This window comes from Ziziphus jujuba, chromosome 11 (genome assembly GCF_031755915.1).
Source record: "Ziziphus jujuba cultivar Dongzao chromosome 11, ASM3175591v1".
Lineage (NCBI taxonomy): Eukaryota > Viridiplantae > Streptophyta > Magnoliopsida > Rosales > Rhamnaceae > Ziziphus > Ziziphus jujuba.
Window position 1 is genome coordinate 11,809,404 of NC_083389.1, and position 12,204 is coordinate 11,821,607.

Genomic DNA, 12,204 nt, shown 5'->3' on the forward strand with positions numbered 1-12,204 from the left:
TATTAAATATATATATATATATATATATATTTATCTATATATAATATTACACACATTTAGTATAAGAATAAGTTATGTGGTGTATCTTAAAACACCATAACAAAAACTAACATTACAGAATTGGGCTATGCACTACTGTGATCGTAACCAAACACCATATCTTCATCATCACCAATAATGTAGCATGGTGATCGTAGCAGCAATTTCCAACCAGTTTCGACATTTTTGTCTTTTGCTCTTGGCAATTTTTCTTTTCAAAGTGACAAACCAAGAACCGCAGCTGAATCTTATATTCCACTAGTTTTCACTGTTTTTGGATCGTAGGCTACTAGTTTTTACTTCCATTAGCCCAGCTAAATTGATTATGGCCGTGTTATTCTTTCCAAATATCTCCAACTCAAACAAAGGAAATTTAATCATTCTTACGGGTTCATCAAATCTCCTACAAGTTGATGACTAATCTTAATTATAGTTCTAACCCAGGAAACAATAATAATAATAATAACACATAAACAGACACAATGTCTATATAGCAGATTATATTGAACAATCAATAAGACTGATAATTTAAATACAACCACAAATTGTTTCTCAACCAGACATTATAATTTATAACTTTCATTTTTGAGTATTTTATCAGACAGTTGTCATTATATATAATTTTTCACCGCTACGCAATATGTAACCAAAAAATTCTAGGAAAAAAGACAGCAATATGAAGTTGACATATTGCGGCCAAATAACATAAAGTACATACAAGTAGCAAAATAGCAGCAAAATTCCCACAGAAGTTGTGGAACTTGACTTGTAGAACTCATCATATGAGAGAATCCAATCAGGCACTGTAACAAACCGATAAACATGACCCTGCATCCATGCACTGGAAATTAACATTAACAAATTAAATGCAGTTAGAGAGGAAAGCTTACTCCATTCCTTACGGTAATAAAGAAGCCAAAAGCAAGCAAAAAAATTCTTGAACCAAGCATTGTGTAAAGCATACAATGGCACATACCATATAAGCAGCTAAAGTTAGACAAATAAATTGATACAACCTACGGGGATTAGTAAGTTGAGATTGACCTCACAAATCAAGCTGCCACGATTCCAACTTCATATAATTTCGCTTGTAATTACTTTTTAATAATTTCACCATTAGGTTTGCAGTGTCGAGCAATTTTCCAATTAACCATATGAATTCAAGGATGGAAATCTGCCATTGTAGTGATAAAAACTGTTCTATCAGATATCCAAGTGAAAGTAAGAGCAGAGATCCATCCATTAACCATGCAAGACCAAATTGGATCCACCAAAAGACTCTCTGTGCTGCATATCTAATAAAGCAAAAAGCAAATAGATTTACCTTTGTCAACGTTACAGCCAAATTAGGTGACTAGCTTTTTTTCACTCTATGAAGAATTTATTCCTGAAACATGGAACCATGTTGCCAGAACACTGTGTAATCTCACAGCCAAACTCAATCTCCATTAATCGATGATTCTCCTTTGAGCGATTCATTGAGAAAGAAATATTCAAGTTGTCCCCTTCAGTGACACGAACTGGAGGGTGAAAGGGGAACCCCTATTCAATAAACGAGAATAAGTATAGGATAACATAAATAAATAAATAAGAAAAATTAAAATTTATTATAAAAAATTATTAAAGAAAAAAGTGATTAGATGCATAAAAAAACCCTACTTTTATACTATCATACTGAAATTGAAAGGCATAAAATTCTATCATTCAAACCTGTTGACCCCAATGTGTGCTATCATTTATACTAGGAGCAGTTGTCAACTCAATTTGTTGCTGAGCTGGGTCATCTTTGCTTCCCTGGTTAACAATACCAAAAAAAAAAAAAACAAAAAAACAAAAAAAAAGCCAATATGATGCTTATAAAAGATTTAAAACTAGCATGAAGACGTTTGTCCAATAACAGAAACGAACACTGAAGATCAACATACCCGAAAATGAACATCAAACCATCCCCCAAACCCACAGAGTCTTGTGTTTTCTAAAGTAATTGACGAAGAAACACTTCCACGAACTTCAAGGATGTCATCCACAGTGGCAGTTAAACAGTCAATGTCCTTTACTACGGCAGCAGTCCCAATAACTTGATGTGGATGAAGATTGTTCCACATTGATGTCTACATAAATTTTATATCATGCATTTTAAGTTGTAGGACACTCTAAAAGAGCATGCATCAATTTCACCTTCAGTTCTTCACAAAAAAGCCATTGATGAACATTATTAGCTTTTTCTATATGCTAATATATGACCAGTGATATAACTAACAGATGTCAAGATCACATAAGCTAGGATAACACTTTATTTTATTTAGCTTAGAAAATAAACATAGTTATACCTGACTTCAGTTCAATAAAATATTATTCAATTTTAAAAAATCATAATACAGTTAAAAGATGTTTATATCATATAATTCTTTCAGTTAAATTACATGAGGATAATATATATACCAACCAGACTACATACAGTGTAACTTTAATCACCAAGCTCATATCCTATCGTTTGAAAAACAAGTGGAGGCTAGATTCCTGCAAACAAATTTAATTCACCCCCACATTCATAATGCATGCAACAAAATGAAAGAGACAGAAGGTCAACGGTCAATGCATCACCAATGATTAGAAAAAAAGAGGGGGGAAAAAAACTCAAATGGTCAAAAGAATAAAGAGCTTACCTGTAGATAGTATTTCCTTTGCTCTTCAGAGAACGGTTTTGTTAGAACACTCATATCAACACCATAATAAGTTTTTGTTTCATCCACAAAACCATACCATTCATCCATAGCTGATCTATAATCGCTCATTTTTTGATCTCCCAATCCAGACCTGATAGGTGCTATCCACATACGAGCATGACTTGGATACCTGATAAACAAATTTTGCTGGGTCAACCAAGAAGATTCCAAAACTACCATTTAAAAATAGCTAAAAAGTATCAAAGATGGCAGAATTAATAATAACAATAGCAGCAGCAAAAAGCTCAAATTAATCTCTCTTATTTTTTGATAGACAATACACAACACCACTCATTAAAAGGGAAGAACAAAAATGCAAGGTTGTTCTTAAAATCTTGGTGGATGCATAGTACATATAATGATCTATAAACCCGAAAACCAAATGCCATACCAAACATAGACTTCAGAAAGTGTTTTATACAGCAATGAAGAAGTATTTTTAAGAATATACAATTGAATCAAGAATACAGACATAAAACCTCACACTAACAATGTAGCTTCTTTATTGTTTGGTTTTTCTTTTCTCTTTGATTTCAATTGGTGCAAGTACTGCTGTACAACACTTAGGGAGCCATTTAGGTGAATTAGCTGCTAAAAGAATTACATTATCTGAATAATGAGACATAAACAACAGCCAGGCAAAAGGCAAATTTGCATTCAAAGAATCAAAGCAACCTAATTTACAAAAGACATAGATGCATAAGCTCACTTACATTACTCCAGTTGGCTTCAACCAACGGTCACGAGCACATATTACAGAATCAAACATAGACTCACGCAGAAGAAAATATCCCATCCACTCGGAGATAATTACATCCACTGCAAATAAACCAGCTCACATATAAAACTTGTAAAAATCAAGACAGAGGTGATCTGAACTTAATGAGCAAGGATAAGTTAGCAATACAAACCTTTCTCTGGGAGAGTAACATCTTCTATAGAACCCTCAATCACTTCAACCACATCTTGAAGATTATTTGCTATCACAAGCGCTCGAGCATGTTCTGCCATCTTCGTGGCTTCTACGGCATAAACCTTCCTTGCACCCGCTTGAGCTGACCAGATTGCCAGAATGCCACTCCCAGTTCCCACATCCAACACAGTCTTCACCACAAAGTTACCAATTTTCAATCCCAAATCAGCTACTTCACGAAAATTTATGATTTCATAAAGCTTAAACAAATACAAACCAACTTTAAAAACAAAACAAAAACAAAAATTTCTCCATCTCCATCCCAAAATTTCGAAATTCATATAAAAAAAAAAAAAAAAATTCCTCATTCTATAGGAGCTTCAACCCAAAATAGTAGCTGGAACAAGAGGCTCAGCCAAATAAAGATTTTGACATAACATTTTTCCATCCACTCCAAAAACGAGTTCTTTTTCTCACATGTATCAAAGCCGCGAAACAGAAAGCTAAAGAAAGAATGCATGAATGAAAGAAAGAAAAAGGAAAAGCACACAAAGGCCAACGTGCATATACCTTTTCATGGAAGTGGTGCTTGTTCTGAAAGATGGCGTTGAAGTAAGAGTCCATGCGAACTCGGTCGGAGAGCATCTCCTTCTGGTGGTAAAGGAAGGCGTAGGTGCAAAAATATTGGGCAAAATCCACTCCCTTATCCACCACAGAAGCACCGCCATTACTGGTGGAGCTTCGGCCGTCTACGACGCGGTTTGGGAAGCTCCCCATGAATGTATGTATGTATGTATGTTGGAAGCTCTCCAGAAAAGAAAGAGGAAGACGACGAGTGAGAGAAAGTGAAAAGGGTTGGTATATTAGGGCAAAAGTCGCTGTAGCTGTGGGTGGGTCAGGCCCGCTCTACTTTTCGCTAGGCCCCGCCGAGTTTGTTATATAAACCAAAAAGCTTTTTTTATTATTATTTCTTACCAAGATTTTTTTTTTTTTTTTAAATATCTAACTTTAACTGATTAAATATTTTTGTGAGAAAATATATATATATATATATGTATATATATATGTGTGTTAGTAATTTTCGTAAATCTAGAATTCGTTCAAAAATATGAACCTTTTTTTGTCATTTTAAAATATATGAACTTATTTCTTTTTATTCTTCTTTTTTTTTTTTTGGTGACATTATTATCCTTCACTATATATGAAATGAAAAATTTTCATTTCTTTGTACGTAGTTTAAGAAAATATTAAATTAGAGACTTCACACTTAAAATTTAATTTAATTCTTTTTACCAATAATAGTCAGTTGGTAAACATAATAGATAAAGTTATATGTTTGCAAATTATGTAAAAATCAACAAAAATGAAAAGAAAATTATCTTATTTTGAACAATAAAGTTATTCCAATTGAACATATGGTTCTTATGAAATTCTTCTTTTTTTTCTTTTCTACATTTTAAATTTTACATATGGTTTTTCGTGAAAACAAAAAATTAAAGAGATCTTCCAATTCTAACTTGTTAAAGAGATAATTAAAATTATATTAAAGAGAAAATTAAAAAAAAAAAATGTTAACAACAGATCTAATGTACATAATTAAGACGTAAATTGATATCAACAAGAAAATTGAGTTAAAAAAAAAAAAAAAGTTGGAAAGTATATAAATCATCAATATATAATCGTAATCCTTTGGCTTCGATTCAAGTATCTAAAAGTAAACCACAAGATCTCTGCAATTACATAATAGAAAGCGAAATCCAATTAGCTATTAGATTTTCAACAATTTTACATCCCCATAGCTAAAACATTGATAAACCAGAGGAAAAGAGCAAGATCTAGTTTTAGAATTTTCCAAACACAAAAAACAGAGAGATTGAAACTTTACTACTATATTTAAAGAGGTGTCAATTTTTGGATCTAAGCCCTCTCGCCCCTAATCCTACGAGCGAGCTGAATATCCTTGGGCATAATTGTAACCCTCTTAGCGTGAATAGCGCAGAGGTTTGTATCCTCGAACAGACCAACCAAGTATGCCTCGGCAGCCTCCTGAAGAGCCGCAACGGCGCTGCTCTGGAAACGAAGATCGGTCTTGAAATCCTGAGCGATTTCTCTCACCAGCCTCTGGAATGGAAGCTTGCGGATCAGCAACTCGGTGCTCTTCTGGTACTTCCTGATTTCTCTCAGAGCCACAGTTCCGGGCCTGAAACGATGAGGCTTCTTCACTCCTCCGGTGGCTGGAGCCGACTTCCTGGCGGCCTTAGTTGCCAGCTGCTTCCTCGGAGCCTTGCCTCCGGTAGACTTGCGAGCGGTTTGCTTTGTCCGTGCCATTTTGGGAAAAAGGAGATTGCTGTGAAAGACGAAGGGATTTTGGTAATTTGGCTGCGAAAAAGCTGAAAGTGGATTGGATTGGAATGACCAATGAAGGGTTTGGGGGACATTTTATGGCTGTAGAATTTAGGAAAGGCGGGAATTTGAAAATTTTGTGTTTTATGTAAAACTTTTTGGAATTGACTGCGGACCGCTGATTAGTCTGATAATCGACGGCTGATAATTTCTAAAATTTATGACACACGGATCGCAATCCGTGGCACTCCGAAATAACCAATAGGTTTTTGCGGGAGCGGGATAGTTTTCATTTTTCCATTTTTACCTTCCCGGGGAAAAAAGAAAGTTTGGCGGATTATTAACAGCCGACCTCAAATCATATTGGGCTTTTTAGAATTTTTTTGGGGGCACTCTTTTATCTCTCTTAAAAATATGAACTTAATTCTTTTTATTAAATTTTTTCAGACATTATTATTTAAAATAATCAATTTTTGTTGCCATGTTCTTGCACCATATATGAAAATGAAAATATTTCATTTGTTGTATTAAAAGTATATAATTTGGGGGAGAAGAATTAAATTTGAGATTACACCCTTCAAATTTGAAGTTGATTCGATTTTATTATGGTTTTTACCAACATCAATTTTAAAGTTTGTTCTCCAAAAAAAAAAAAAAAAAAAAAAATCTTAAAGCTGGTAAACAAATAATTAAATGTACGTTTGCAAATTATGTGGAAATTCAACAAAATAAAAACCAATGAAATCATTTTAACAATTTAATAACAAACGAAAAATAATGCAAAGTTATTCTAATTGATTATTGTTCATTTTCAAATTCTTTTTCTTATACATATATTCAAATTTTCATAATGACATTTATTTTTTTCAAAGACATGAATATATTTATTTTGTTAAAAGAAAAACTATAGGTATCTTTCAATTTTAACATTAAAAATTAAACAAATGTTCACCAAAGATCAAATCTAATGCTTCATTAATCAGAAGTTATGCCTAACATTGTAAATTAACAGTAAATTAAGAACTACAATAAGAAAATTGAGTAATAAAAAAGGTAAGTAACTAAACCATATAATTAAATTAAAAAAATAAAAAACACTAAACCATAAGCATATTAGGTAAATAAAAAATGGGTTTGCTTAAAATTGTAAGAAGCTATAATACGCAAAAAAAGAAACGGACATTAAATGAAAAAAAAAAAAGGATTAATTACAGAATAGAATTTTAGCTGCTCAAGATCAGATTTCTTGAGGAACAACAACGACGAATTTGAAAGAACATTGACAATAATAATAATAATAATAATAATAATAATAATCATAATAATAATAATAATAATCATAATAATAATAATAATAATAATAATAATCATAATAATAATAAATAAAGATAACTCAGAATAGAAAACCAAATCCAATTAGCTATTAGATTTTCAACAGATTTTACATCTCGAATACTAAAAAATTTGAAAAAACCGAACCTAAAGATGAAGAGAGAGAGGAGTGAAAGAGCAAGATCTAAATCTAGAATCTTCTAAACAGATAAACACGCAGATTGAAACTTTACTATTAGAATACCACCACTACAATTATATTTAATGCCGGATCTAAGCCCTCTCGCCCCTAATTCTACGAGCAAGCTGGATATCCTTCGGCATGATCGTGACCCTCTTGGCATGAATCGCGCAGAGGTTAGTATCCTCGAACAGACCGACCAAGTAAGCCTCGGCAGCCTCCTGAAGAGCCGCGACTGCACTGCTCTGGAAACGAAGATCGGTCTTGAAATCCTGAGCGATTTCCCTCACCAGCCTCTGGAATGGAAGTTTGCGGATCAGCAACTCAGTGCTCTTCTGGTACTTCCTGATTTCCCTCAGAGCCACCGTTCCGGGCCTGAAACGGTGGGGCTTCTTCACTCCTCCGGTGGCCGGAGCCGACTTCCTGGCGGCCTTAGTTGCCAGTTGCTTCCTCGGAGCTTTTCCTCCGGTGGACTTGCGAGCGGTTTGCTTTGTCCGTGCCATTTCGGAGAAAAAGAGATCGGCTTGGAAAACGAGAGGGTTCTGGTAATTTGGCTAAGCAAAAGATAAAGAGGAATGGATTTGGATGCGGTGTGTTTGGAATTGAGGGTTTGAGAGATATTTTTATAGTTGGAAGCTTGGAAACGCGGGAATTTGAAATTTTTGTGATTTATCTGAAACTTTTTGAAATTCACTGCGGTGCGTTGATTAGCTAGACAATCGACGGCTGATAATTTCTCAGATTGAAGACACGCGGATCGCGATCCGCGGCACTCCGAAGTAACCAATAGGCTTCGTTTTCAAGGTTTTTTTATGGGGCGGGATATTTTTCATCGTATTTCCCGGGGAAAGGAAAGTTTGGCGGATTATTAAGTATTTTATTTATTTGTATTGAATTTTGTTAAACAAAAAATAATTTTGATGGTTTTTTATTTTTTTAATTATATATAATTTTAAATAAAAAATTATACATTAGTATTTTAAAATATTTTAAATAAAAATTATTAAAAAATATGTAAAATATTATCTATTGAAATGGATGACATATAAATATAAATATTTTTTAAAATCAATGCAATATAAATTTCAATAAATAAAACAATTAAAGATGCTCATAACAGCACATTTAATTTCATTTTTTTGGGCCTTTTTATCTTCCCATAAAATTTAAAACAATTTTCACTTTACCATGTACAACCGTAAAAGAATAAATATCACCATGAAACAAAATAAATGAAGCAAAATTAACTTAGAAGTTTTAGTAATTAATAATATACACACACACATATATATATATATATATTTTTTTTTTTTTTCTTTGCTACCTGCTTTTTTTTGATATTATATGACTCATAATTGGTTATTGTTTACTTCTAACCTCATCTACTTGCTTAGTTGGCGCAAAAAATTTAAAGAAAAGTATGTACAGTTCTGCACAATAAAAAAATAAAAAAAAATGGTATGTACAATCAGCAATAAGTAGCCAATAATCATTATCCAAATGGTAATCATTCCCGACATATGCCACCACACTTTAATGGCTAGCTCTATTGTTTTGCATTTTTTTTTTAATTTTTTTCTCCTCTTGACTTTTATTGTTACTTTTTATTTTACGAGGTTGGTCATATTTTGTTTTTTATTGTTAAAGTTTTGTTTACGGGTTAATTACAGTACATTCTAATATTTTTTTAATTTCTAATTTCATCACGTTATAATTTAGGTTTACAATTTTAAAACTCACCACGTTTGGTCCTTTTGTTTTTTATTCGATTCCCATTGAGTTTTCTGTTGTGATTTTTAAACCCATAATGTAATTATGAAATATGACTTGGTTATGTTTTTTAACCCGGTAATGCACATGTGGCTGCACCTTCACAAAGCTGAATTGAGTGCTCATTTTTAAATGGTTAAAATCACTTTTAAATAAATAAAAATACTCTATATGATGTTTGAAAAAAATTTATAAAACCACTTTTGTTACTAAAAAAAATAATAACAAAAAACCTATTTGGTGATTATAGAATAAGTACAAATTAAAGGCCTGTTTGGGAGTAATTTTAAAAATGTTAAAATCAATTCTAAATGGATAAAAATGCCTTATATAATATTTAATAAAATTTCATAAAATCATTTTTGTTATTGGAAAATTACCTATCTAGCGATTTAAAAATAAGTACCATTAGGTCATTTTTAAACTATCATTTTAAAAGATTATTTAAGAATCATTTCAAATAATTTTAAAAATCATTTCAGTTGATTTTTCAATAATTATCTAATTATGACTTTTCTATAATCATCGAATATATAATTCTTCGACAACAAAATCATTTTTTAATGTTTTGTATTTTGCTGTCAAATATTACATGAAATGCTTTTACGGCTTTGAAAATAATTTTAATATTTTGAAGGTCACTCCCAAATGGGCACCAAGTGATTATTGATAATTACTTCCTCTTAAAAAAATGATTCCTATAGACTATTCCTTAAAATAGAATTCAAGGGTCATTTGAAAATGATTCATGAAGAATAACTTTCCCTTTAGAAGATAGTTTTTGAAGAATTATAGAACAGGTGATTTTTCAAAAAACAAGTTCATTGGAATATTTTTTTTCCCCAAACATCATATAAAATGGTTATGGTATATCTCTAGCGGTTTAGCGTTTTAGGAATTACTCCCAAACACATACACTCTTTTGAGTAATATGGAGTATCCAAGATATAATTTTTTGTTGTTGATTAAAAAAAAAAAAAAAGAACATAGAGAATTCAATGTAGTATGTTTTATGACAAAAATCTAAATTACAACATCACGAAACTATAAAATATCAAAGTATAATTAATTATTAATTTTTTATTTTCTTGCAATTTCATGGATTATAAAACTTTTATAATATCAGTTTTTCATGTGTGGCATATTGTTATAATAAGTCTATAATACACTTAAACATGAAGTAACATGTGTTGACTTATTGGTGTATAGTTTTTACAATATACCAATTAATTATACAGAATTACCAATATAGAAATTTCATATATAACTCAATGACAAAATCACAATTTCTTCTAGTAAAGGTTGAGCTTGAATCCCCTTTTCATCGGTTTAATATGTAGAATGTAATATTGAGTTGTAATTAGAAGCTATACTAAAACAGCCCAATATGATTTAACTAGTTATAGAATAATCTTGTTGAACTTAAATCCAATTGTATTGTGCATTATATAAAATATGTTATTTATTAGCATAATGATAAATTACTAATAAAATTTACATGTTATATGATAATTTAAATATTTATTATTAAAATTAAAAAGATCATTTTTATCTACTAGAATTTTGATATTTTAAAAATAAATAGAATTAAAATTTTAAAATATAATCTTGCTAATAATCATCCTCAATACTGATATACTTTTGTGAATAAAAAGAGTCTTCTGATGGGACTTATCTGAAAACTACTTGGACTAATTGGCTGGACCATTGCTAGCCTGTCTTTTTTAAGGTTATTGGAGTCTAGATTGGCCATTGGCAACCCTCATAAGGTCCTCTTCCACGGGATTTTCCATGATAAAGTGCAAACAAGGCCAGCATGAGATTTGCGAGTATTGAACCCGCAAATCTCGTACCCGCGAGGTTATGTGCCATCCGATATCTAACCACCTGCTCCACCACCTAAGTGTGTGACAAAATCAAAATTCGCATTGCAGGAAGAATCTAAAAACGTACGTCTGTGATTAGAGGTGATTATTGTATGTAAACGGGATAAATTAAGTAAATTTACACAGAATAAAAGGTTCATTTACTAAAAATAAATAAAAGAAAATATCTACGTGTTTAACATTGGTTAAATATATATATATATATATATATATTTTGGGTAAATACATGTTTACAATTGACTTGCTTGAATGGAGTATATAGTTATTTTAACGTAATAAAACTTTATATATTCGACAGAGACAGAGTCTGATAGACTTTCTGTTTCATGTGTTAGCTCCTCTCTACCTACCCTTAATATAAACATGTAAAATGGTTGACAACATTTTCAAATCATCACCTGGAATATTTATCATATTGAATAATAATATAATTTTTTAAAAATAAAAATTTTCAAAAAGCACTTAAAACCGTGTAATCTATTATCTAAAGCTATGTTAAGTTTATGCAATCTGAAGGTAAAAAAAAAAAAAAAAAAAAAAAGTGAAAAAGAAAATAAATAAATAAATAAAGAAAATGCTTTTATTTGCATAAATTTGGTCAATATTTTCTGCATGACAGCAACCACTTAACGACTGGAGGATACAGCAACCAATAACAAGATGGGCATCGATTCTTTTTTGTTTTTTCCGGGGTAAGGTGGGGTCAGCAAAAAAGATGTTTACGATCCCTATACAATCGTCTGGCTGATATTAGCTCATTCTAATCATTTAGGTTTTTCATACATTTTGCACCGTTTGATTGTCCGCAAGATGTGCCAATGTTTTGATCAGAAGAGTGGGAAGGGTTTACAACTTACGAGGACACTGACATTTCTCTAAAGAGTTTCTTTATCAGCTAAGCGGCGGATTTTAAATATATTATGACCCATAACGGCTTGCTTTTTTGTAGTCGGCTGGTTAAACGCTACTCTTCAGTTAAAGTCCGTACTGCTTACATTTTCTTTACTGTTTTTA

At 31.5% G+C, this 12,204-nt stretch overlaps 2 protein-coding genes across 5 annotated transcripts; both read right to left on the reverse strand.

Annotated features, from left to right (window-relative positions):
* Positions 1 to 584: 584 nt before the first annotated feature.
* Positions 585 to 4,543, reverse strand: LOC107432436 (protein arginine N-methyltransferase PRMT10). Of its 4 annotated transcripts, none has more exons than XR_009634954.1 (9): positions 4,249 to 4,543; positions 3,677 to 3,869; positions 3,479 to 3,584; positions 2,706 to 2,895; positions 1,965 to 2,150; positions 1,750 to 1,833; positions 1,364 to 1,581; positions 1,084 to 1,213; positions 585 to 867 (listed from the first exon to the last, which is right to left on the reverse strand). XR_009634954.1 is itself a non-coding variant. In XM_016043577.4 (8 exons), the coding sequence occupies exons 1-7, from the start codon at positions 4,453 to 4,455 to the stop codon at positions 1,405 to 1,407; spliced, it is 1,143 nt and encodes a 380-aa protein (XP_015899063.2). In that variant the 5' UTR covers positions 4,456 to 4,542; the 3' UTR covers positions 585 to 867; positions 1,364 to 1,404. The 4 variants fall into 4 exon arrangements, 2 of the variants coding, with proteins under 2 accessions (XP_015899063.2, XP_015899062.2); XR_009634953.1 differs by having other exon boundaries at positions 585 to 880; XM_016043577.4 differs by lacking the exon at positions 1,084 to 1,213 and having other exon boundaries at positions 4,249 to 4,542.
* An 876-nt stretch (positions 4,544 to 5,419) lies between these two features.
* On the reverse strand, positions 5,420 to 8,147 carry LOC107432433 (uncharacterized). Its single transcript, XM_060812883.1, has 2 exons — positions 7,630 to 8,147; positions 5,420 to 6,117 (listed from the first exon to the last, which is right to left on the reverse strand). Exons 1-2 carry the CDS (start codon positions 8,035 to 8,037, stop codon positions 5,596 to 5,598), a joined length of 930 nt encoding a protein of 309 aa, XP_060668866.1. The 5' UTR covers positions 8,038 to 8,147; the 3' UTR covers positions 5,420 to 5,595.
* Between the last annotated feature and the right edge of the window lie 4,057 nt (positions 8,148 to 12,204).

Excerpts from the sequence above, each read along its gene's own strand:
- LOC107432436 (XM_016043577.4), bottom strand. The coding sequence starts at position 4,455 with ATGGGGAGCTTCCCAAACCGCGTCGTAGACGGCCGAAGCTCCACCAGT. Across the intron at positions 3,870-4,248 it reads AGCACCACTTCCATGAAAAG|ACTGTGTTGGATGTGGGAAC; the intron begins GTATATGCACGT and ends TTTGTGGTGAAG. Across the intron at positions 2,896-3,478 it reads TTGAAGCCAACTGGAGTAAT|GTATCCAAGTCATGCTCGTA; the intron begins GTAAGTGAGCTT and ends TTTGTTTATCAG.
- LOC107432433 (XM_060812883.1), bottom strand. The coding sequence starts at position 8,037 with ATGGCACGGACAAAGCAAACCGCTCGCAAGTCCACCGGAGGAAAAGCT. Across the intron at positions 6,118-7,629 it reads GAATTAGGGGCGAGAGGGCT|AATGTCCCCCAAACCCTTCA; the intron begins TAGATCCGGCAT and ends CTACAGCCATAA.